The 21877-nt window shown below is 55.8% G+C and overlaps 2 protein-coding genes across 3 annotated transcripts in view; both read left to right on the top strand.

Moving 5' to 3' along the window:
- ASAP3 (ArfGAP with SH3 domain, ankyrin repeat and PH domain 3) overlaps positions 1-13543 on the top strand; it is a 48117-nt gene extending 34574 nt beyond the window's left edge. Inside the window, 22 exon segments of the mRNA XM_059376613.1 lie at positions 1363-1474; positions 1680-1765; positions 2200-2275; positions 2426-2512; positions 2651-2769; positions 3706-3775; positions 4088-4175; positions 5471-5519; positions 5689-5882; positions 5973-6106; positions 6334-6428; positions 6663-6840; positions 7790-7875; positions 8038-8153; positions 8723-8790; positions 8885-8992; positions 9124-9319; positions 10356-10563; positions 11114-11156; positions 11158-11205; positions 12157-12190; positions 12193-13543. Of these exon segments, the coding sequence (XP_059232596.1) occupies positions 1363-1474; positions 1680-1765; positions 2200-2275; positions 2426-2512; positions 2651-2769; positions 3706-3775; positions 4088-4175; positions 5471-5519; positions 5689-5882; positions 5973-6106; positions 6334-6428; positions 6663-6840; positions 7790-7875; positions 8038-8153; positions 8723-8790; positions 8885-8992; positions 9124-9319; positions 10356-10563; positions 11114-11156; positions 11158-11205; positions 12157-12190; positions 12193-12230 (2233 nt within the window). The 3' untranslated portion in view covers positions 12231-13543.
- A 2867-nt stretch (positions 13544-16410) lies between these two features.
- TCEA3 (transcription elongation factor A3) overlaps positions 16411-21877 on the top strand; it is a 37009-nt gene continuing 31542 nt past the window's right edge. The window contains exons 1-2 of one of the 2 annotated variants that reach the window (XM_059376609.1): positions 16413-16626; positions 21742-21804. In XM_059376609.1, the coding sequence (XP_059232592.1) occupies positions 16558-16626; positions 21742-21804 (132 nt within the window). In that variant the 5' untranslated portion in view covers positions 16413-16557. Of the gene's footprint in view, positions 16627-21741; positions 21805-21877 lie in introns of both variants that reach the window. The other variant, XM_059376612.1, reaches the window with a different exon arrangement.

The raw sequence follows: 21877 nt of genomic DNA, 5'->3' as shown, positions 1-21877 counted from the left end.
GGAGATATCTCTGGTTGTCAAAACTGGGAGAGGCTACAGGAACCTTGTGGGTAGAGGTTCCAAGCATCCTACATCCACGGAACAGCCCCCCACATCAGAATCATCTGATCAAAGTATCTGTAGTTCCAGGGTTGAGAAGCTGCTCTCTGGGTCTCCAGGGACAGATTCTGAGTATAAACACTACCTCAGAGGCCTGACCTCAGGGGGGCCTGGAACTTTAAAGCCAGAATGAACTCGGCGCCTAGGCCATTGCTTCCCCAGTTTACAGATGGGAAAACTAAGGCCTACAGGGACCTGTGATAATAATAGCTGTAGGGTCTTTTGTGTGCTGAGTCTGCTGTGTCCTCTCTCTCATCTGGGTACAGAGAAGGATCCCCATTTTGCAGATGGGGAGACCAAAGGGGGGAGGGGAGTGACATTTGTCATGTATCCCACAACCATCTTTGCTTGGGGCTGGCACCTACTTGAAATCACCACTGATAAGCAAGAGGTATCGTTGACAGAGGAATTGTGGTGACAGGTGCCCAGCCCCAGATGTGGAAACACCCCCGGGCTGAGAGTGGGTGGGCTGCTGGGTGTGGGATTTCCAGGAAATCATTTAAACAGATACACCCATCCCTGAAGAGGGAAAACAGCCAACCTTGGACATCTGTGGGGGCAAGGCCCAGGTTGCTCTCAGCTGCAAGCCCAAGAGGCCCCGTCTTCACTCACAAAGAAAAGAAGGGTTTGCTAAGCTTTACCTGGGAGGTTCCATGGCTCAGAGCATGAAGGCGCTTGGTGATCCCTTAAGCCATGTGGTCCTAAACCCCTCCCAGCAAAATCACACTGGTCACCCCAGACCTCACCTGGCCCTCATCTAAGCCCATCACTTCCTGCATAAAAACCTTCCATTCCTTCCCACTGCTCTTGGGAACCCTGACATGATCTGAACCAGGCCCTGTGTGACCTGGCCCCTCTGTCCCTTACTGGGAACCACCTCCTCTCTGCCTCTACTCCTGAGCCCTGAGGCCTCCTGTCTCCAGCCATCACAGGGTCTGATGTTCCTAGCTTCCTCCTGGCAACTCCACAGACCTCAGCTCTCACCTCGAGCAGCGCTTCCTGAGCAGCCCGTGGTCAGATCCCCATTTTAGCTTTTCATGACTCTCTTGATGCCTGGGATCGGATCCACGTCATTCTCCCCCACCAGCCCGTGGGTTCCCAAATCTGCCTCGTTCACCGCTGTACCCACCCTGCCACACGGCTGGCGCACGGGAAGCCCCCTCGCTCTCGTGTGCTCGTGGCAGAGAGGAGCATGGGGAGGTGGTGGGACATGAAAGGGGCCCCAGTGAGAGTTGTTCAGGTTTCTCTTTCCTTGGGGCCTAGGGCCAGGCTGGAGAAGGAGAGGGACCGGGCCCGGGTGACAGGAGGGACGCCTGGGGAGGTGGCCCAGGACACTCAGAGAGAGCGGCGCGTCTTCCAGCTGCACATGTGTGAGGTAAGGATGCTGCAGGGGTGAGGGCGGGGTGGGTACGTCTTCCTGCCTTCGTCTCCTGAACCCCCAGGGGGGCCAAGTCACAGGTTCTGGCCCAGAGGGATGGCACCAAGGTTCAGTGATGGCCCGGGATGGGGACGGCAGCCCCCTGGCCCCCAAGATTCCGCTTCAGCTCACAACTGCGTGCTTGGCCCTGCTCTTTCCCCAGTATCTGCTGAGAGCCGGGGAGAGCCAGCTGAAGCAGGGGCCCGATTTCCTGCAGAGCCTCATCAAGTTCTTCCACGCCCAGCACAAGTAGGTCTTTGCCCTGTCCCCAGCCCCCACACCATGGTCCTTGCCCCTTAACCCTTCAGGCAACACAAAACAAGGCCCCTCCCCAGGGTCTGGCAGGCCCTGGAGAACTCTGTGCCTTGGTGATGCTTTGTACAGCTTCCCTTAAGGGGGTGTAAACCGTGTATCAGGCGCTAAGTACTTTCTCTTACACATTGGCTCCCTCTCAATCCCCAGCAACCCATTTTCTCCTCAGAAACTAAGCCTGAGGTTTACTAACATCCCCCAGCTAGTAAGTGGGATCTAGACCCAGACAACTTGGGCTCCAGAGAGCGGGCTCCCGCCGGATAGAGAGCACTGCCCCAGGTGCCCCGCGATCCTTGGAGCACCTTCTCCCACACGTCCTGCTTCTCTCTTTCTCATCGTTCTCATCCCTTGCTGGGCCTCACACCTCTTAGCTTTTTCCAAGATGGCTGGAAGGCTGCTCAGAGCCTGTCCCCCTTCATAGAGAAGCTGGCAGCCTCTGTACATGCGGTAAGTTGGGCCTTGGCCTTGGGGACCTGGTCAAGCCCCTGTCTTTCCGGGGGGAGCCTGAGGGTGGGGAGAGCTGGCCCCTGCTCGTCTTGGTCTGGGCCGTGCGCCTGACCCGTCTGCTGGCTGACGGAGGGGTCCTCTGTTCCACAGCTGCGTCAAGCCCAAGAGGAGGAGCTCCAGAAGCTGATCCGGCTTCGGGACTCCCTCCGTGGGACACTGCAGCTTGACAGCAGAGAGGTCAGCCCCCGTGAATCATCCCCAAGTGTACGCCTTCTCCCAAGGCCCGCTGTGGAGGGAGGGAGAGAGGGACCCCTGCAGAATGAGGCTCTGCCCACCCAGACGCCCTAAGGTCTCCTTTGCATGTCGGAGGAACAGGAGACTCTGAGCCGGAAGAACTCGGGAGGCGGTGGCGGCGGCTACAGCATCCATCAGCACCAAGGCAATAAGCAGTTTGGGACAGAGAAGGTGGGCTTTCTCTACAAGAAGAGTGACGGGTAAGTGACCCCGAGAGCTTGACTAACTTGCCCAAAGCCACACGGCCAGTAAATGACAGTAGGGGGACCTGCCCGGGGGAGCCGATCTCATCATTTACGTAGACTCTGCGGGTTCCAGGACCCTCCACTCTAGCAATGCAAAATCCTCCAAATCCTAAGCACGTGAACTTCTCCTAGAAGTCACTGGTTGTTCCTGACTTGAAAAAGAATAAAAGCAGCTGCTAGCAGTTACTGAGCACTTATTATGCCCTAGACCATCCCCGTGCCCTTCCGTTGAACCTCTGTAATATACTGAGTATGCCTGGAAATGAAAGTGTTGACTGTGCCTTGCTCCCTGGTGTAAAAAAAAATCAGTGTGTAAAATGCAAAGCCTCCATGGGATGTTCCCATTTCTCCTGACTAATCAGTTTTTATCAGAGAATAATAACTTTGGTATACTAATTAATATTTACTTCTTGAAGAAGTGTTAAGTAGCTTTGGATCGTGGGTTTGCCAAATTTATTTGGGGGGGGGTCTCAATATTTATCTTGCTTTATCCTTAATCATAATGCAGCTGTTGTGGTCGAGAGCCTGATCCTCCTCTCAGTCTGGGAGTTCCCTAAAGTCCGGGGCTGTGTCTCCTTTATCAGACTAGTGGCTCTCAGAAGGCCAGGGTCACGATTCCCTTCAGAGTCAGGATTCCCTTCAGAGTCAGGATTCCCAGAGAGTGGGGGCTCTGTTTCCCCCATCAGACTGGGAGGTACCTTAGGGCAAGACTACATCTCCACCATCAGAAGGGAGCCCCAGAAAGTGAGGGGTGTAGGGGTCAGGGAATGAAGAGGTGTGGCTGGAGGTCAGACAGGTGGGGCCAGGCACCTGGTCAGAACTCTGTTTTCTGATATGGGGGAATTAGGTGTGAGCCTTGGGTCAGTGTCTCTCTATCCCTCTGGGCTCTAGAATTCGAAGAGTCTGGCAGAAAAGGAAGTGTGGAGTCAAGTATGGCTGCCTGACCATCTCCCACAGCACGGTGAGGCCTGGAGGGGGCACGATCGATAGGTCCTCTCTTCACTTCTGAACAAACAAGTGTCAAACCCTCCCTCCAGCCCTGGCCCCCAAACCTGGATCCAGATCCCTGGAGACCCCCTGTGGGAGGAAGGCTGGGACTCAAAGCTCTCAACCTAATCTTGGCCCACACTCCACATCCCTGAGGCGCTGGAAGAGGGAAGACATGAACCGGAACAGGACAATTATGCCCATTTAACAGACTGGGAAAATGGAGGCCTGCGAGTTTGGGAGACCCAGAGGGGCACATGTGTCCTCTCTCCCCAAATTCCCACAGATAAACCGGCCCCCAGTGAAGCTGACCCTGCTGACGTGCCAAGTGAGGCCAAACCCTGAGGAGAAAAAGTGCTTTGACCTGGTGACCCGTGAGTACTCCCCGTCTCCTCCCTACAACTGCCCAGCGCATCTCTAAGAGACCTGCCGGCTCCCTGGAGGCTTCAGTTAGGGCCCCGTGTCCAGTCCCCAGTGTGTTTATCAGACGGCTGGCCCTGCAGGCATCAGACACCTGAGGCCCTGGACGCTGTTTTTAGAGGCTTTACTCCACAGACTATTAAATATTAAAATGTACCTTCATCCCACATTAAGTATGATTATTTCTGTAAAGTATATTTAAATGGATTTGGGTAATTCAGCTTTGGAAGTTATTATTTAACATTTTCACTCTTCATCCTTTGGAGGCTTTGGTGCCAGGTTTTACGTGGGGGTCAGTGCAGGCTAAGAAAGACCTAGATCTCATTCGAGGGCAGCTCTCTCTGGCAAGGATGTGATGTGGGGATCCAGTAAGATGATGGGGAGTATTCAGAAGAGAGGTACAGATATAGCACTGTCAAAGATAAAGGAGGAGAAGGCCTGCCCTGCTGTGGCAATCAGGAAAGGCTACTTGGAGGAGAGAGCCTTTGAGTGTAGCCTTGAAGGACAGAGATCGCTGAGTTTGGGGGAGGACGTTTCAGGAGACAGGACTGGCATGATGAAAGGCACGGGAGTAGGAGAGTAGGTCTGACCAGGCTGACCAGAGTGCAGAGTTCGCAGAGGAGAGTGGTGTGAGATAAAGCCTGGGAATGCCTCTTAAAGTTTCAGACCTTATTTTCTGGCAATAGGGAGCCACAGAGGGTCCTGAAGAGGGGGTGGCCTGATGAGATCAGAACCTTGGGCACAACAGTCTGGCGGATGGTACAGGTTGAGGAAGGGGGAGTTGGGGAGCAGGGAGACTAGACAGGAGGCTGACGGCCCACGTGGGGTGGTGGCAGTAGGTTTGGAGTATACCCTGTCTCTGAGCTGGGGTTGGGGGGGTGGTCCTGGAAGAGGAGGGCCTTGGTAGGATCCTCCTTTGGAGGTGACTTCTGAGAAACAGCCCATGCTGCCAGCCACTATCCTTGCCCATGGTTATCTGCCTGCCCCCCAGCTCCCAGCTAGGCAGAGTCTGGAAGGGAGCCCCAGAAAGTGAGGGGTGTAGGAGTCAGGGGATGAAGAGGTGTGGATGGAGGTCAGACGGGTGGGGCCAGGGACCTGGTCCAGGACTCTGTTTTCTGATACAGGGGAATTAGGTGTGAGCCTTGGGTCAGTGTCTCTGACACTGGGGACAACGTTCCACCTCGACCCCACCAGCTGGGTGAGGGCTCCTTGCATTTCTCTGGGCCAAACATACCCCCTCTCCCCATAGACAACAGGACATACCACTTCCAGGCAGAAGATGAACATGAGTGTGAGGCGTGAGTGACACCACCCTCCCCCCTTTCTAAGCCCCCCGCATCTCTCCCCACTCCCCTCCCAGCTGGAGACAACCTGGGGGTGGGGACAGGGAAGCCTCATCTACCTCCCAGCCAGGTGTCCCCACCCATGCGGGTATCACTCCCATGCCCCCTCGCACCCTTTCCGTAGGTGGGTGTCAGTGTTACAGAACAGCAAGGATGAGGCCTTGAGCAGTGCCTTCCTCGCGGAGCCCAGCGGCGGTGGCCCGGGACCCTGGGGGGGCGCCGGGCTGGACGGGGAGCCCCAGGACCTCACGAAGCTGCTCATCGCCGAGGTGAAGAGCAGGCCCGGGAATGGCCAGTGCTGCGACTGCGGGGCTGCAGGTGGGCCAGCGAGGGGTGGGGAGAGAGGAGGGAGCTGGCGGCGGAGGGGAAGGGCCGGCGCCTTCAGGCACGAGCCGCTCTCTCTTGCAGACCCCACGTGGCTCAGCACCAACCTGGGCGTGCTCACCTGCATCCAGTGCTCGGGCGTCCACCGCGAGCTGGGCGTGCGCTTCTCGCGCATGCAGTCCCTCACCTTGGACCTTCTGGGCCCCTCCGAGCTGCTGGTGAGGGCGGGGCGGGGCCAGAGGGGTGTTGGGGCGGGGCTTAGTCGGGGCGGGGCTTGGGCCGACTGGCTCTGCCCTAGGGTTTTGCGCTAGGCGGCGGGGCGAGGTGGGGCAGGATCCTTAAGATCCGGAAAGGGGAGGGTCGGGTCCGGCCTCTGCTGGCTCGGTCCTCCAGGGGCGCTGTCCTAAAGCACCGGTCTTACCCCACCTCTTTCTTGCGACTCCAGCTGGCCTTGAACATCGGAAACACGCGCTTCAATGAGGTGATGGAGGCCCAGCTGCCCGCACAAGGCGGCCCTAAACCCTCAGCTGAGAGTGACATGTAAGGGGATTCTCAGATGGGGGTCGGGCCGTTCGTCCTGGCTGGGGATTCTGCTTCTCCAGCTCCTGTAGTCTCAGGAGGATCTTGGGCCAGAAGTCTAGGGAGAAGGGAGCCGCAGATCTGGACGAGTACAGGACATGGGGCGGGGGGTAGATCCGTAGCTCCTCTGGGATGGTTCAGGGGTCAGCTGAGTGGAAACAGCCCATGCTCTGAGACTAAGGTTGACTTCGGCAGGAGCACGCGCAGGGACTACATCGTGGCCAAGTATGTGGAACACAGGTTTGCCCGCCGGTCCACACCCGAGCCTCAGAGACTCCGAACGGCCATTTGCAACCGGGACCTCCTGTCAGTACTGGAGGCCTTTGCTAATGGGCAGGACTTTGGACAGCTGCTGCCTGGGCCTGAGGGACAGGTGAGGACCCCGTCCAAGGGCCACCTATATCCCACCCCCTCTCATACTCCCCAGTCCTTCTCCAGGACCAGCTGTCACTCTCCTCTGCCCCCCCCCCCCATCTGTTCAAACCCCACCTGTTGGAGGGGTAAATGGGACAGAGCACTTCCATGGGGCAGACCTGGGCCAGAGTCCTGGCTCTGTGTTTTCCTAGCTGTGTGATCTAGAACAGGTGACTTCACTTCTCTGAGCCTCCGTTTCTCATCTGTGAAATGAGTGGATGATAGCACCCCAGGGTTGAAGTGAGAATGAAGCATGTAGTGTAAAGGGCCAAGCGCATAATAAGTGTGCAAGAAATGTTAGTATCTTTCTTTTTCCTTGACTAACCTTGGACATGGGTAAAGGTGGGTCAGATTAGGTCAGGGAAGCCTGTTGCCTTGGTGATTCTGGTAGCAAATACCCCATGAGCCAGGGAGTTGGGAGGGGAAGGGTGTCAGAGACATCTGCAAGGTTAAATTGGCAGGAGTTGCTGACTGTAGATGAACAATGGATGTCGTCTTTGAACTGTCTGATATCTTAGTGGGACTGTCCAGTGGGCAGTGAGGGTGCAGCACTTAGATGAGGTAAGAATTTGGAACAGCCTTCACATGAGTGAGAGCTGACAGCCTGAGGTTAGCTGAGCTCCCGGGGGACCAGCGAGAGAGAGGAGCAGAGAGAGCAAGGCCGGGGCTAAGAACCGAATTTGGGAAGCACGTGTAACTGGGAGCAAGAGGAGGCAGAGCCACAGAAGGAAGCATGGAGGAAGGGTCTCTCCTCGCAAACACGAGTCTCCCTCTCTGCAGTCTCCTCTATCAGGGTTCAGGCAGGTTTATATCTGGAGATGTCGGGGGGCAGCAAGAGTTCAAAAGGGTGATACTGGGTTGGGGGCAGGTGAACTGGGGGAATCTCAGAGGTGTGGACATGTACCCAGGCACCTGGAGAGCTTGCCCTGCACTTGGCCATCAGAGTCGCCAGCCCTGCCTCCTTGCCCCTGGTGGACTTCATCATCCAGAATGGGTGAGAGCGCCCCTGCCCATCTGCCCACCTCCTCATCCTCCTCTCCCCCCGTCCTGTTCCTTTCTCTTCTCCACAACCCTTCCCCCTCCCTCTTTTTCTCCCTGACTTTGACCCTCCTCCCCTGTCTGTTCCCCTTCCTGCCTCCCTGTCTTCCCCCGACAGAGGTCACCCGGATGCCAAGGCTGCTGACGGGAACAGCGCTCTGCACTGGGCTGCTCTCTACAACCAACCTGACTGCCTCAAGCTGCTGCTGAAAGGGAGAGCTTCGCTCGGCACAGGTAGGGCTCCCAGCACGTCCCCCAGCAGACTTTCATTCTTTCCTCCCCCTGGTGTGGAACTTCCTGCCCTCTTCCCTGACCAAGGGAGTGGGTAACAAGCACAGACTTTGCAGACAGACTGGGGTTCTAATCCCGGCATGCCTCTGACCACCTCTGTGACCTTGGAATTTGTCCATTCATCTCTTGAACCTCAGCTTCCTCGTGTGTAAAGTGGGTATAATACCACTGACCTGGCAGACCTGCAAAGAACATAAAATGATGTTTCTGAAAGTAGCTAACCAAGTAAATACTAGCCGAACGCAAATAATAATGATTATAATAGCCACTATTTACCGGCATAGTAACTCCTTTAGTACTCACGACAGCTCGTCAGGAGGTTACAAGTATTACACTTATTTTATAGATAAGAAAATCAAAGCCCAGAGACGCTAGGTAACTTGCCCAAGATCACACAGCCAGGAAGTAGCAGAGCCAAGATTCAAACACAGTCTGATTTCAGAGGCCCATCGTAACCTCTAAGCTAGAATGCATTTGACCTTGACCGTGACCCTTGGCTTTACCCCTCACAGTGAACGAGGCAGGAGAGACAGCTCTGGACATAGCCAGGAAGAAGCAGCACAAGGAATGTGAGGAGCTGGTGAGGTCTAGGAAAGGAGGGGAAGCCCCTTACCCTGTCTGTCTCTCTGCCGAGCCCCTGACCCTCTAAACTGCCAGGACCTTGTTATTGGCAGCTGGAGCAGGCCCAGGCTGGGACCCTCACCTTCCCTCTGCACGTGGACTACAACTGGGGAATCTCCCCTGAGCCTGGCTCTGACAGTGAGGAGGACGAGGAAGAGAAGGTGAGTCCCGGCCCCGTCTCTCGGGCCTTTGTTAGTCCATGGAAGGAGCCCGATTGGGCCTGGCAGGGGGAGGGCCAGGGCTGAACTGGAGGAACCAGACCATCCTTTCTCCCATTCTTTTGCCCCTGCAGCGCTCTCCTCTGAAGCCCCCAGCCCAGGCCCGCTGGGCCAGCGGGAGGGTCGACCTCAGCAATAAAACCTATGAGACCATCGCCAACCTGGGATCAGCTGCCCCTCAGAGCCAGAGTGAGGCCTGCCCCCCACCCTTGCCAGTCAAAAACCCTTCTCGGACCATGGTCCAAGGGCGTGCAGGACATGCCAGCGGAGGTATGGCCAGCCACCCGGAAAAGTGCTCCCCATACTGTTCATGGACGGTCTGCCGTGTGCTGGCACACTGAGCTAAGGCTGTGTGCGGTAGTCCACGCCCCCCTCCCGCCCTTGCAATCACCTGTCAGGTAGAGGTGATTGCAGGTAAAGGAACAGAGATGTTAAGTCACGTGTCCAAGAGCCCACAGCTAAGTCCCCGATGTGGGATCCCAACCCAGGTCTGTCTTATTCCAGATTCCTCAATGCTACGCTTAAGTAAAAAGGCAGAGAAGCACGTACTGACCATCCACTGGGTGCCTGAGACGCAGTCTAGTGGGGGAGATAACAGCCAGAATGTGACTCATTACAATATCAGACACGACGGTACAGAATGTAAATCCCCAACCCCACCCCACGAAGGATGTAAATTGCAAAAGCACAGGGATTGGAGTGTTCTGGGACTAGTATTTCGGCACCTGGCTGGCCTCAAGAACTGTTTGTTGACTGAATGAAGAAGCTTGTTCTGGGAGCTCAGGGGAAGGAGGGAGCATGTCCTGTTGGGACCGAGGGGTGGCTGAGGAGGGCGTCCTGTCCTGTCGGCACCTGAGCTGAGCCTGACAGGTGAGCAGAGGAGTCCAGAGTGAGGACCCAGGGTAGCAGAAGCAAAAACAGTGCGTCACTAGCCCATGAGACCCAAGCAGAGTGGGGAGAAGCTGGAGGGGAACGCCAGATGGGGGGGCGTGGCAGTGGGGGCAGCTGTGATAGGCCCTAGCGGCCAAGGACTGCTTCGACATTGAGAACAGAGTAAGACATAAAGACAGGTTTTATCACTTCTTTTTTTTATAAATCTTTTTTTTTTCTAGATTTTATTTATTTATTTGACAGAGAGAGAGAGATCACAAGTAGGCAGAGTGGCAGGAGGAAACAGGCTCCCTGCTGAGCAGAAAGCCTGATGTGGGGCTCAACCCCAGGACCCTGAGATCATGACCTGAGCAAGGCAGTGGCCCAACCCCCTGAGCTACTCAGGCGCCCCAGGTTTTATCACTTCTGATTCCAGATCGTTCTGAAGTCCCCAGCCTGAGCTGTGAACCCTCCGGGGCCCCTGAGAGCCTGGGCCGTCCAGCCTCCACCTCTTCCACCCTCACAAACCCCGTGGATGCTGCAGGGCCCAGCCAGACCCCACCCAGCTCTGAGGAGGGCCCCTCCCGACCCAGCCTGACCTCTGGAGGCACCCCTGCAGAGATGTATCCCCCAGTCAGGTTCAGGTAAGAGCCCAGCTTTGCCGCTGAGCAAGTTTTTCCTGACCCCTATGTACATCGTCTAGCTCCCCACCTGTAAATGGTGGCTGCCTAAAGACTGGGACACCTCCCAGCTCCGAGGCCCACAACTAACATAACACGCTGGCCTTCGACTGGGGGGTGAGGGGACCCTTCGCCCTTCATACACCTGCCCTGAGTCCAGCCTGAAGGGCTGGGAAGGAGCCTAGAACTCACACTGCTGCAGATGGGGTAGAAAAGGCTGAGTCCCGCCTGTGTGGCTTCTTCTAGAGGTTCTCGGTGGGATCTTTGCCATGTCCCATTGCCAACCCACAATCCAGTCCTCCCTTCCCTGTACTCAACGCCTTTGGTCTTGAGTCTGGAGAGCAGACACAGGAAAGCTCCAGTTCCAGGCCTCTGTAGCCTGTGATGGGCCCAGCCAGGACCCTGGAGGACACTGTCCCCGCTTGTCTCAGTCCCCAGCCGATACCTGAGCTCTTTGTCCCCGCTCTAAGAGGCTCTCGGCATGAGGTCATCTTGGCCTTTCCCTGCCTTCCAGCTCCGAGAGCACTCGCTCGTATCGGCGGGGTGGGCTGGAGCCTGGAAGACTGTCCCTCAGCCAGGCAGCCTCTGCCCACAAGGAACATGCTGGTATGAGCTCTGGGACTGTGGTTCGAGGGGTGGTGGCAGGACATGTGGGAGGCAGAGTTGGTCAACAGTAGATGGGTGGGGTGGGGTCATGGGGACCTCTGCCCATGGCCAGAGTCTATAGGAGGCTGGGTGGCCACAGTTCGGCCAGTCCCTTGCGCTGGTGTGCCCCCTTCCCCCTCCAGCCCGGGACTCATGAAGCTGGGGAGAGCCCAGGTCTTGAGGGACGGCAGAGGTGAGGGGGCCCGAGCTGGGGCTTCTCTCCAGGGGAAGATGAGCAGACCTGTGTCAGCCAGACTGGGGGCTCACTTCCCTACAGATGAGGCAGGATTAGGGTGGCTGGAGAGCAGCCCTTGGCTTGCCAGCTGTCCCCTTGTATAGGAGAGTCTCCTGAATCCTCCCAGACAGGCCACTCCCAGGCAGAGAGGCGTGTGACAGGGACAAGGCAAGAGCTGTCACCCTGAATCCGCCCTCTCCCTGCTGAATCGTGACATCTTTCACAGTCACCCATAGTTAGTTGGGAATCCTGGGAGTGGGCACAGGACAGAGCCAGCTGGGCTGAGCACGAAGCCACGGTTCCCCTGGGGATCCCTCAGGGGTGGCGGTGGTTGCTGTGCTGGGAGTCAGAGACAGCAGGGGCAGGAGCTGGGCCTCTCTGAGGAATCGTCATCCTCAGTCCATCAAAGTCAGGTGCCAGACCCCAATCTGTGTCCACAACCAGGTATCAGCCCCCAGCATTTAGCAGATGCATGTTGGTGGCACATGTGTGATAAGAAGAGCTTGGACTGTAGGACATGGAGGACTTGGAAAAGTGGCTTTGCTCCTTCAAGCCTCAGTTTCGTTGTCTGTGAAATGGGGATAATTTCATCTATCCATGATAGGACGGTGGTGGAACTGAGGTGCTATGTAATATAGGTACTCGGAACATGTCAGTTTTCATTCTTCTCTCCCCAGGTTGGCTTCACTGAAGGAGAGGACTCCAGGAGAGGGCTTCTCCTGGAAACTCTGCACAGCTTTTGCAAGACTAGCTCCTTGCTCGTCTTTGCATGCCAGAACTAGCGCCCACGTGGGACCCCAATGTTCAGTGCTAGGACTTGAGCCCACAAGACCGGGGAACTGAGTTCTCCATTACCTTAGGTCTTGGTCTGTTTGTACCTTGTGCCTCTGTGGCTGGCCTTCCTCCCTGCCGTGGGCCCGTGCCCCCTCCAAGGATACGGGGCCCTTCCATATTCGGGCTGATGGCAGTTCCTTCCCCTCTATCCTGTCCCCACCCCAGGAGCTCATTAGCTGGGTCTGAGTATTCATGAGCTACCGTTAGCTGCAGAACCCTCAGTCTCTCATCAGACCAGAATATCTTTCTTCCGTCAGTCTGGGGGCTCCATAAGAGTAGGGCCAGCCCACCTTCATCATCCAGACCAGGGATTCTGCCAGCCAAGGGGCCGTCTTTTTGGACGTTTGTTAGTCTAGTACTTTACTGAGGTTTTCCTCTACGTCCAGATGCCACACAAGTAAGACAAGGGTCTTGCAGATGTGGCCCCTTGCTGGGTCACTGGTCCCAAAGGCTGGGTTTGGCAATCAGCAGGGCTAGATTCCAGGGGATGGTCCCGGGCCCAGGGGCAGACAGGCAATCAGCTGCCTGATACCGATGGGACGCTGCATTGTCTGCGGCTCGCATCCATCCTGGTTGGCCACTGCTCGTGCTGTACCGGCTGTTAAGTAAATAAGCACTAGCACTCCTTTTGAGGAACCGCATAGCCCTCCTGGGGACCTCTGCTCTATTCCTCAGCCAGGAAGCAGGCTCAGCGTAGCCCCCCATTTGCCTACTGTCCTTGATGTAACAGGAGGGAAAGGAATGGTCTGGGATGATTGATCTTCCCTGCTCTCCTTTTCCTTTGGTCAACTCAGAAGCCTTCCAGTCTTGGGGGAGGAAAGAGCTAAGAAAGGAGGAAGGGGAATAATAGGAATGGGAAGGAAGGGCTCAGATTCTGCTTCCCAGTCCCAGAAGTGTCACCATGACTTTCAGCCCCATATTAGAAAACAGGTACAGCTAAGCCATCATCAGTCTCTAAGGCGGCTTCATGGGCACCCGGCGCTGAGCCCTGGCAGGGATGGGTCAGGCCAAACAGGAGAGGCCAGAGAGTGCCAATGGCCAATGAAGCAATCTGGCCTGGGAGGCGGGGCTGTGTATGCTGGAGACCGGCCTGGTCTGGGATCCCACGGATCCCAATGGGGTAGTCTTCTGGGCCTCCAGCATCTGGTTTTGTTCATCTCAGACTTGTTATCTCACTCATCTCTAATAAAAGATTTTTTTTTTTTTGCATTAAATTCAGTGGCTTCATTTGTGGGATCTGAAGAACAGTAGGGAAAGGGTGGGAATCCTAGGGCCTGGAATGCTTTCTCTGGACCTACTAAGGAAGACCGCGGCATGAACAGGGGTTTGCACCCAGGGGTGGTTTTGCCCCCAGGGGGAGGTTTGGCAACATAGAGACCTTTTTTGATGGTTGCCAACTGGAAGGTACTACTAGCATCCAGTGGCTAAAGGTCAGAGACCCTGGTGACCACCCTCCAGTTCACAGCTCTGCCCTCAAAACAATGGATCATCCTAACTAGAATGTTAACAGTACGTGGGTTAAAAACCCCCATGCTGGCCAGGGAGCCAGAAGGCCAGCAGTTTAGGTTGACCACAGCCCTTGTCTCAGTTTGCGGTCTCCTGAGACAAAGTTCTGGAAGCAAGGGGTTTATAGTTTGCAAGGTGATCCCAGGAAATATAAAGAGGAAGTAGGGAGTGGAATACTGGGTCAAAAAGCAATAGGGGGTGTGTTAATGAGGGGCTCCTGCAAACTAGGGCTTATCTTCAGGACCTTCCAGAGACTATTGATTAGAACATGTCTTCGGGGCACCTGGCTGGCTCAGTTGGTAGAGCATGTGACTCTTGATCTCGGGGTCATGAGTTTGAGCCCCATGTTGGGCATAGAAATTGGTTTAAAAAAGAATAAAAAAGAACAAATCTCTGAGTTGTCCCACTGAAAGTGAAAAAATTGGTGTGTTTGCCACCACGTCTTTTGTTGTGTTTCGTTGGCTGAGGGGTCCTGCCTGGGAGTGTCTGTTTCTAAGCACCTCAGCCTGCTCTGAAGCCCTCATCCCGAGATGTGGGTAGGTGTTGGAGGTGCGTCCAGGAACAGCCTGCTGTGACCTCCATGTGAGGGCAGGTAGAGGGAATACGGCGGGTACCAACAGTGTCGGATACGGTTGAGCAGTGCAACCCTGGGCTGCTCTAAGCCTCAGTCTTCCCGTCTGTACAATGAAGAGGTTGGACTTGATGTTTTCTTAGGGTCCTTTGAGCCCCAGTGATGTAGGTGTCTTGTCATACAACTCACCGTGGGAACTCTGTGGAACTTTGAGGAGGATCAGCTCTGCTTTTTTTCTTTTTTCAAGGCAATCCTGGGGCGTCTGGCTGGCTGTCAGTGACTCTTGATCTCAGGGTTATAAGTTTGAGCCCCACATTGGGTGTGGAGTTTACTTGAAAATAAAATCTTAAAAAAAAAAAAAAAAAAAGGCAACCCTAAGTAACTACAGACAGCTGTCCCTTCAACCCAGAGGTTGCTTGGAAGTTGACCAAGAGACCTCCACACATCCCAAACAAAGTCTAACCTCCTAAAAGTGGCCCATAATGCTGGTGTGGTCAGACCACACTCACCTCTGGCTTTCTGCCCTGTCTTCCCCCAAAACCAACCTCTACGCTGTAACCCCGCCAATATTTAGTTCTTCCAACCCTGACACATTAAGCCCACTCCCACCCCAAAGCTTTGCACATTCAGAGCTCCAGGAAGACTGTTTTGTTCCTCTCTGGATGCCCAGGGCTAGAACTGTCTGGCACATAGTAGGTGTTCAATACATGTTGAATGAATGAATGAATGTTTCTTCCTCCCTTATGTGAATAGTCCCTTCCCACGCCCAACCCCCACCCCGCACTTCTGCCCCAAAGATTAAACTTCCTTTCTTCAGGGTAGATGAAACCTCCACTGGTGCAGGTCCTCTCAAAGGTGTCCTTAAAACATCCTTACTTCTTCCTGACCCTCACCCCACTTGTGATAATATATTTGATTGCATCCAAATTCCCTTAGGTTTTCTCCTGCCTATAGACTGTACCTCAAGTTTGCTGGGACTAGTCCTGGACACTCAAAATGCATTTGTTGAATGAAGATAAACTCACTCCTTCTTACCATACTCCCAGGTCACTCACTCAGCAGCAGTTAGAAGCCAGATGAGCCGTCACCAAGGCTGGGATGGAGTTCTCTAACACTGAACACCCCAAGCCACTGTGTCCCCCCCTCTGCATATGCACTGACCACTTTTCATGCTTCCCCTCCAGGTCCCTAAGCACCTCTTCCAGCAAAAAGATAATGTTGTGTTAATTATGCTCACCAGTTTAGGACTCTTCCTGAGTGTGCTGGAGACACTTGGAAAGAAGGTCCTTCCATGGGAACACAGATGGGTGTGCAGTTGTGAGGGCACAGTTCTCTTTACTCCTTTCATCCAAGATCCCCCCCCCCGACCCGATCCCCCTGGGGAGGCAGGTGGCCTGACCCTGAATAAATTAGGGGCACCCATCCACCCGGATCAGTATTTCTCAAACTTTGGCGCACCTAAGAATCTCCCAAGTCGTCACTACACAGAGAGCAGTCCTCGGCATAGCCCTGCCTGCTGCACTCGGGGGAGCTTCTAAGAAACGCAACATCTCACTGCAGCCAACAAAATCGATGGAACCAGAGGGCCTGGGTGCACCCGTGTACACAGGCTGTGTGCACGAATGAGCGGGCCCCGGTAGAGCAGAGTTGGATTTGACCGCCGCGCACGAAATATGAGCCGAGCGCTGCAAGCTGCCTGCACTTGGGCGCAGGCACGGAGCTAGGTCCGCCCGCTCGGAGCTGCGACCGTGCAGAGTCGCTGGAGCCAGGACTCCTCCCAGAGCGCTGGGGCACCCTCAGGCGCCCTGCTTGCCGAGACAGCCCCTTGCGTCCGGGGACCACGGCCTCCCCAATTGCCAAACCTCGCTTCGGCAGAAGGGCCGAGGCGCAGGGCCCTCTCTCGCGCGGCCTCGTCCCTCTCGAGAGGCCAAACCCGCCGGCGCTGGCAAACTTTGCCCGGGCGAGTCCTTGAAGTCTATATTTAGTGCACGTCACCCCTCCCCCCTGCGGCTGCGGGGCGGGCGGGCCAAGGGGGTGTGGGGGGAGAGCCCCGCCCCCGCAGGCGTGTGCGTCGTGTGGGTTTGGGGCCCGCGCGGTCGCGCGCCCTCCGCCTTTGCGCCTCCCGCAGCCCCGGCGCCCCTAGCCCCGGCGGGCGTCGCGCGACAGCATGGGCCAGGAAGAGGAGCTGCTGAGGATCGCCAGAAAGCTGGAGAAGATGGTCGCCAGGAAGAACACGGTGAGGCCGCAGAGTTTGGGCCACGGCCCCCGCCCCCAGGAGGCGCGGCGCGTGCGAGCCAGGAGTCCCGGGGGCGCGTGCTGGCCGGGCGCCCGGGAGGCGCGTGCGGGACGCCAGGGCCCGAGGGAGGCGCGGCTGGCGCAGGACGCAGCGCCACTTGGGGGCTGCTGCGAACTCCCGGTGTGGGCGTGTGCCCGGCCCAGGGCGCTGGGCAGGATCGCGCGGGCCGCAGAGACGAGGCTTATGCACGCCTCTCTGGACCAGCGGGGTTCAGGGGCCCTGGGTGGCTTGCGCAGGGCCCGGGAAAGCGAGCGAAAAGACCGGGACCTGGAAAAGGACTTTCGGAGTCCGGGGACTCAAAGGCAAAGTCCAGGGAGTGGTGGCGACAGCGGGGCGGGGGAGAAGGGGGAACGGCGCGGGGGGTGTGGATTGCAAAATCCTGGGTGCCCGAGAAGGGGCAAAGAAACTTGAGCTGATGTAGGGTGCTGAGCCGCCTCCATCCCTCACCCGGGGACCGGATCTAGGGAAGGGACCGCAGATCCCACAACCTCACAGCCTGCGGGCGCCAGGAGCGGTTCTACTTGGAACTTTCCCTTAACTTGGCCGCAGGGTGGGGCCCCCGCGGGCGGGGCCGAACAGGTGCCGGGCAGCCACTGCGCGCCCTCGGGGGCCCTCGGGGCGGGGAGGGAAGGAGGACTGGCGGTAGGCCTGGCCCCGGAGGGTGGAGGGTTGGAGGGCAGAGCCGGACCCAGAGGAGAATGCAGACTGACGGCCCTACCTGCGCGGCCTGCGGCTCTCAGGCCAACTTCAAGTTAATGTTTGATCCTCACCATGATCTTTGCCTCAAGCTGGTGGCCACCGGGTTGCTTGGTCAGAGCAAACTTGGCCTTGGGTCTGGGAGGGCCTGAGCACACCTGGAGAGGGAAGAGAGGACGACTTAGCCCTTGAGAGCTCAATAGTCCCTGCTGGAGCCTGACCTGGCTTTTCAGCCCATTCTGTGACTCTAGGAGCTTGGGAAAGGGATGGCCCCTAAGGAAAGCTTTAGAATGGGGAAAAAGGAAGAGTCACCAGAACCAAGGACTGTGTCAAGCAGCCCTAGAGCAGGCACAGTGAGTGGGTGTCCATATAAAGGCCAGAGTCTGCCAGTTTCCTCACGTGGAGAGAAGAGATAAGATTATCTACCTCCTGGGAAGGAGTGACTGCAGGCAGTGGTGAGTGTGGAAGAGATGTGAGGCCTTCGAGAGCACTTGCATGGATGTTTAGTAAGAGTTAGACAATGACTCCTCCTTTGGGACAGCAAGGCGGGACACGAAACCTGTGGAGTGCTGGGAGCCTGTCACCCTTAAAGCCCAGCCTCCCCCAACCCGGTTCCCGGATACCCCACCCAGTTCCAAGATCAGTGGTACTGAGCCTCGCGTCCGAGGGCGTTTTCCCAGCTCCAAGTGGTGGAGCTCAGGCCCCTGTCTGCTGAGCTCAATCCTGCCTCATAGACCTGTCCCTGGCTAACCCCAGGCTTGGGCCCGCAGACTCTGGGCTGGAGGTGGGGGTGGTGGGACACCTGGGGAAAAGCAGTTTGGGGGGAGTCGAGCTCTGGCTGAGAAGGCGGGGACTTGCCCTGGGCTTCCCCCTCACTCCTTGTATGGTCCTAGGCTCACCATTCTCTAGGCTTTCCCTCTCTGGGCCTCAGTGCCCTCTTCTGTGAAATGGGAAGAGGAAATGGGATGGATTCCTGTGAAAGTACCCAGAGCTCTGTCCAGGAAAGAGCCCCATCTGGATGCAAGGTCTCGGTAGCACAGAGCTCCTTCGTGGCCACGTCTGCGCCTGGTTTCTTGGCAGCATCTGGGTGGGCACAAGCTCTGGGCCTGTGGCAGGGAGAGGCGGGGCCTGCTCTGGGAGCAAAAGTGGGGCCCGCCCAGCAGCGGTTAGGGAGAGGAGGACACATTTCCTGTAACAAGACGGATCCTCCACGTTGCAGCTCAGGCCTGGGGTTTGCTGCCAGTTACCGAAGTCCCAGCAACATACTAAGGGCTTTTGTCAGCTGCTGTGAGCATCCGGCTGAAGCAGCCTCAGACACAGAGCCACAGCGACAGCCACAGCAACACGATCACACACAACAAACATAGCTGCACACACGCAGCCACACACCGCAACAGCTAGACAAGCATCTACACACGTAACTGCGTATGAGACACAGCCACAGGCACCGACGTGCCAGATACAGTGGCCATGATGTTTCCAGAAAGACACACATGTGTGTGCCGCAGAACCACCCTCAGACAGCCACACTGACCCACTCGGAGGTTGTAATACGGGCATCATTCCACAGAGACACACAGACTTGCTGCTCAGAGCCGCACATGTACAGCTCCACGCGGGGACCAGAGCTACAGCTGGGTGCACACCACGCTCCTGTACAAGGAGAGTCACAGCTGGCAGCTCTCGCTCAGGGTTCCTGGCAGTTTCTCTCCATCACCCCCCAGCGGTACAGTGGGACACACAGAGACACACGCCCCGTGGTGAGCTGCAGCCACAGCCACTATTGATTTTTCAGGAATTTTCCAAACTGGCTGTGAAATACAGACGCTGTTTTATTCTTTTAATTGATTATAGTTTACAGCCAATGTGACATTTAGTTTCAGGTGTATGACATAGTGAGTCCTCAGCTCTATACATTCTGTATGGCACCACCTGTCACCGTATGATGCTGTTAAAATACCATCGACTTGGGGCGCCTGGGTGGCTCAATGGGTGAAGCATCTGTCCTTGGTTCAGGTCATGATCTCAGGGTCTTGGGATCGAGCCCCACGTTGAGCTCTCTGCTCAGTGGGGAGTCTGCTTCTCTCTCTCTCTCTCTTTCTCTTTTGCTCTCGCCCTTTCTCTTTGAAATAAATAAAATCTCTAAAAAATAATAAAATACCATTTTATATTCCCTACGTAGAGCATTATCTTAAAAATTAAAGATATACTTACAATTAAATAAGTTATATTAAAAACAAAGGTAACAAACTCTCCAAAGCCATCACTGCTAATTGTTTTACTTGACTTCACTATCACCTGGGGTCTAGAGCTGATTCCCTCGGATCACATCAATACGGTGGAAACAGCGTATGGTTCTGCACATCCCTCCTTTACTTCAGTGACATCGGTTGGTAGCTTGAAACTGGCCACGGGAGGACTATTGACATGATGGAAATTGACAAACACTACAGATGAGGTGGTTTTTTCTTTGAGAACTGGGCGTTAAACATTGAGCAACAGGCCACTGCCCCTACTCATATTTCGTAATCGTACACTCCAAGGTCGCTACGTGTCCATCTCGAAGCAGTTTGTATCGTGGTTAGAGCCGAGGGGCCTCAGTTCGAATCCCAGGTCAATGTCTTGCAACTTGGGGCAAAGTATTTAATCTCTTTGTTCCTTGGGTGGCTCATCTGTGAAAATGGGGTAGTAATTTGGTAAGAAGGGGGCTAGGGATAGTATGTGCCTCACAGGGCCAGGGTGAGAGTGAAAGAGACAAAGGCAGGTGAAGGACGGAGGGCAGGGCCCAGCACCCAGGAAGCCTTGAATTAGTGCTGCACGCAGAGTTGTTTGCCCACACGTTTATGTACACGCTTGCACGTCCGCAGGTCACGCCTCCAAAAATGTACTACAAGGCCGAGTTCCAAGAGAGGCTGAGGGCTGCCCTTGGGACACGGTCCTGGCAAGGAAGCCTGGCCGGCAGGGGCTGGCAGCTGAAATCACACACTGAGACCAGGGCAAGGGGCATGCAGGACACAGTCAGCTGGCGCTCCCAGGGGACCGAGCTCAGGACAGGAGGCAGGGATGGCCTCTGGGAAGTGGGTGTAGGAAGGAGAAGGCTGAAATGGGGCAGGGGTTCACGGGGCCTGGCAGGCAGCAGATTTTCAGATCTGAGGTCCTTTGCTTCCTTCTACCTCTTGCACCTCTGCTCTCTGCTTTAGCCATTCAGTCAGGGAGTGCCGAGCTGTGTGCTGAACCCTGAGGTTTCAGAGACTAAAACAGTCCTCTTTGCCCCAAAGAAATGTAAGTATATGTCCATACAAGGACTTGTGCGTGAATGCTCCTTGGCCCAGCTGGAAACTACCCCTACGTCCCACCAGCAGGTGAATGGATAAGCCAGTTGTGGTACATCTCTGCGATGGAAAATGACTCAGTAATAAAAAGAAATATCGATCTATGCAGCAATATACATGAATCTCAATTATGCAGAGTCAAGGAGAAAGCCCATCACAGTACATTTTATTTTTTTTACAAGATTTTATTTATTTATTTGTCATAGAGAGAGCACAAGCAGGCCGAATGGCAGGCTCCCTGCTGGACAAGGAGCCTGATGTGGGACTCAATCCCCAAACCCTGGGATCATGACCTGAGCCGAAGGCAGCGGCTTAACCGACTGAGCCACCCAGGCGCCCCTGCAGTATGCTTTATATAAAATCCTTTCAAATGCATCTAGACTGACGTCAGAATACTGGTGTCCTGGGGTTGGGGTGCAGGGCGGGAGGGATCACAAGGGGGCACAAGGGAACTTTGGGGGATGACGGCTATGTTCTTCTCTTGATTGTGATGATGGTTTCACGGGTGTACACAAACATCAAACATGCAGCGCATTGCATATCAGTTATATCTTATTAAAGCTATTACGAAAAAAAAAAAAAAAAAAGCAAGGTCCTCGCCCTGCAGGAGCTCATAGTTGGCAAGCAGGGGGCTGAGGTTGCAGACGCAAAAGCAGTAACAAGAAGCCATGAGGTAGTTACTTTAAGAGGACAAGAAGGCGGAGGAGAGCGCATGCCCAGTAGAAGGAACAGCAGAACGGAGGCTGGGGGAGGGGGAGTGGTTAGAGCTGGGACCCAGCTCAGGGAGGGCCTGAGGCTGGCTGGGTGGTGGGAGAGGAAGTTAGGGAGCTGGTCTGGGGCAGAACTTCTTCCCTCTCTCCTTCTTCCTATCCCTTGCCTATCCTTCGACCACTTGGCTACGTTTATCCGGGAGCTGAGCAATCTCCCCTACCTCCTGCACCCCTCTTTCCCGCAACACCACACAGTGTCAGAAAGGGGCCTGGGGCAGAAGCCATGGCCCCCGTCCTCACCTCGTGGCCTCCCACAGGAAGCGGCCCTCGACCTTCTGAAGAAGCTGAACAGCTGTCAGATGTCCATCCAGCTACTCCAGGTGGGGGGGGGGGGGGGGGGACCCGGGGGGGGGGGGGGGGGGGGCGATCCCGGGGGGGGGGAGGTTCCGCCCG

This window comes from Mustela nigripes, chromosome 14 (genome assembly GCF_022355385.1).
Source record: "Mustela nigripes isolate SB6536 chromosome 14, MUSNIG.SB6536, whole genome shotgun sequence".
NCBI classification, from domain to species: domain Eukaryota; kingdom Metazoa; phylum Chordata; class Mammalia; order Carnivora; family Mustelidae; genus Mustela; species Mustela nigripes.
Note: the sequence above shows the minus strand (reverse complement) of the source record. Positions and strands in the feature narration are given on the sequence as shown.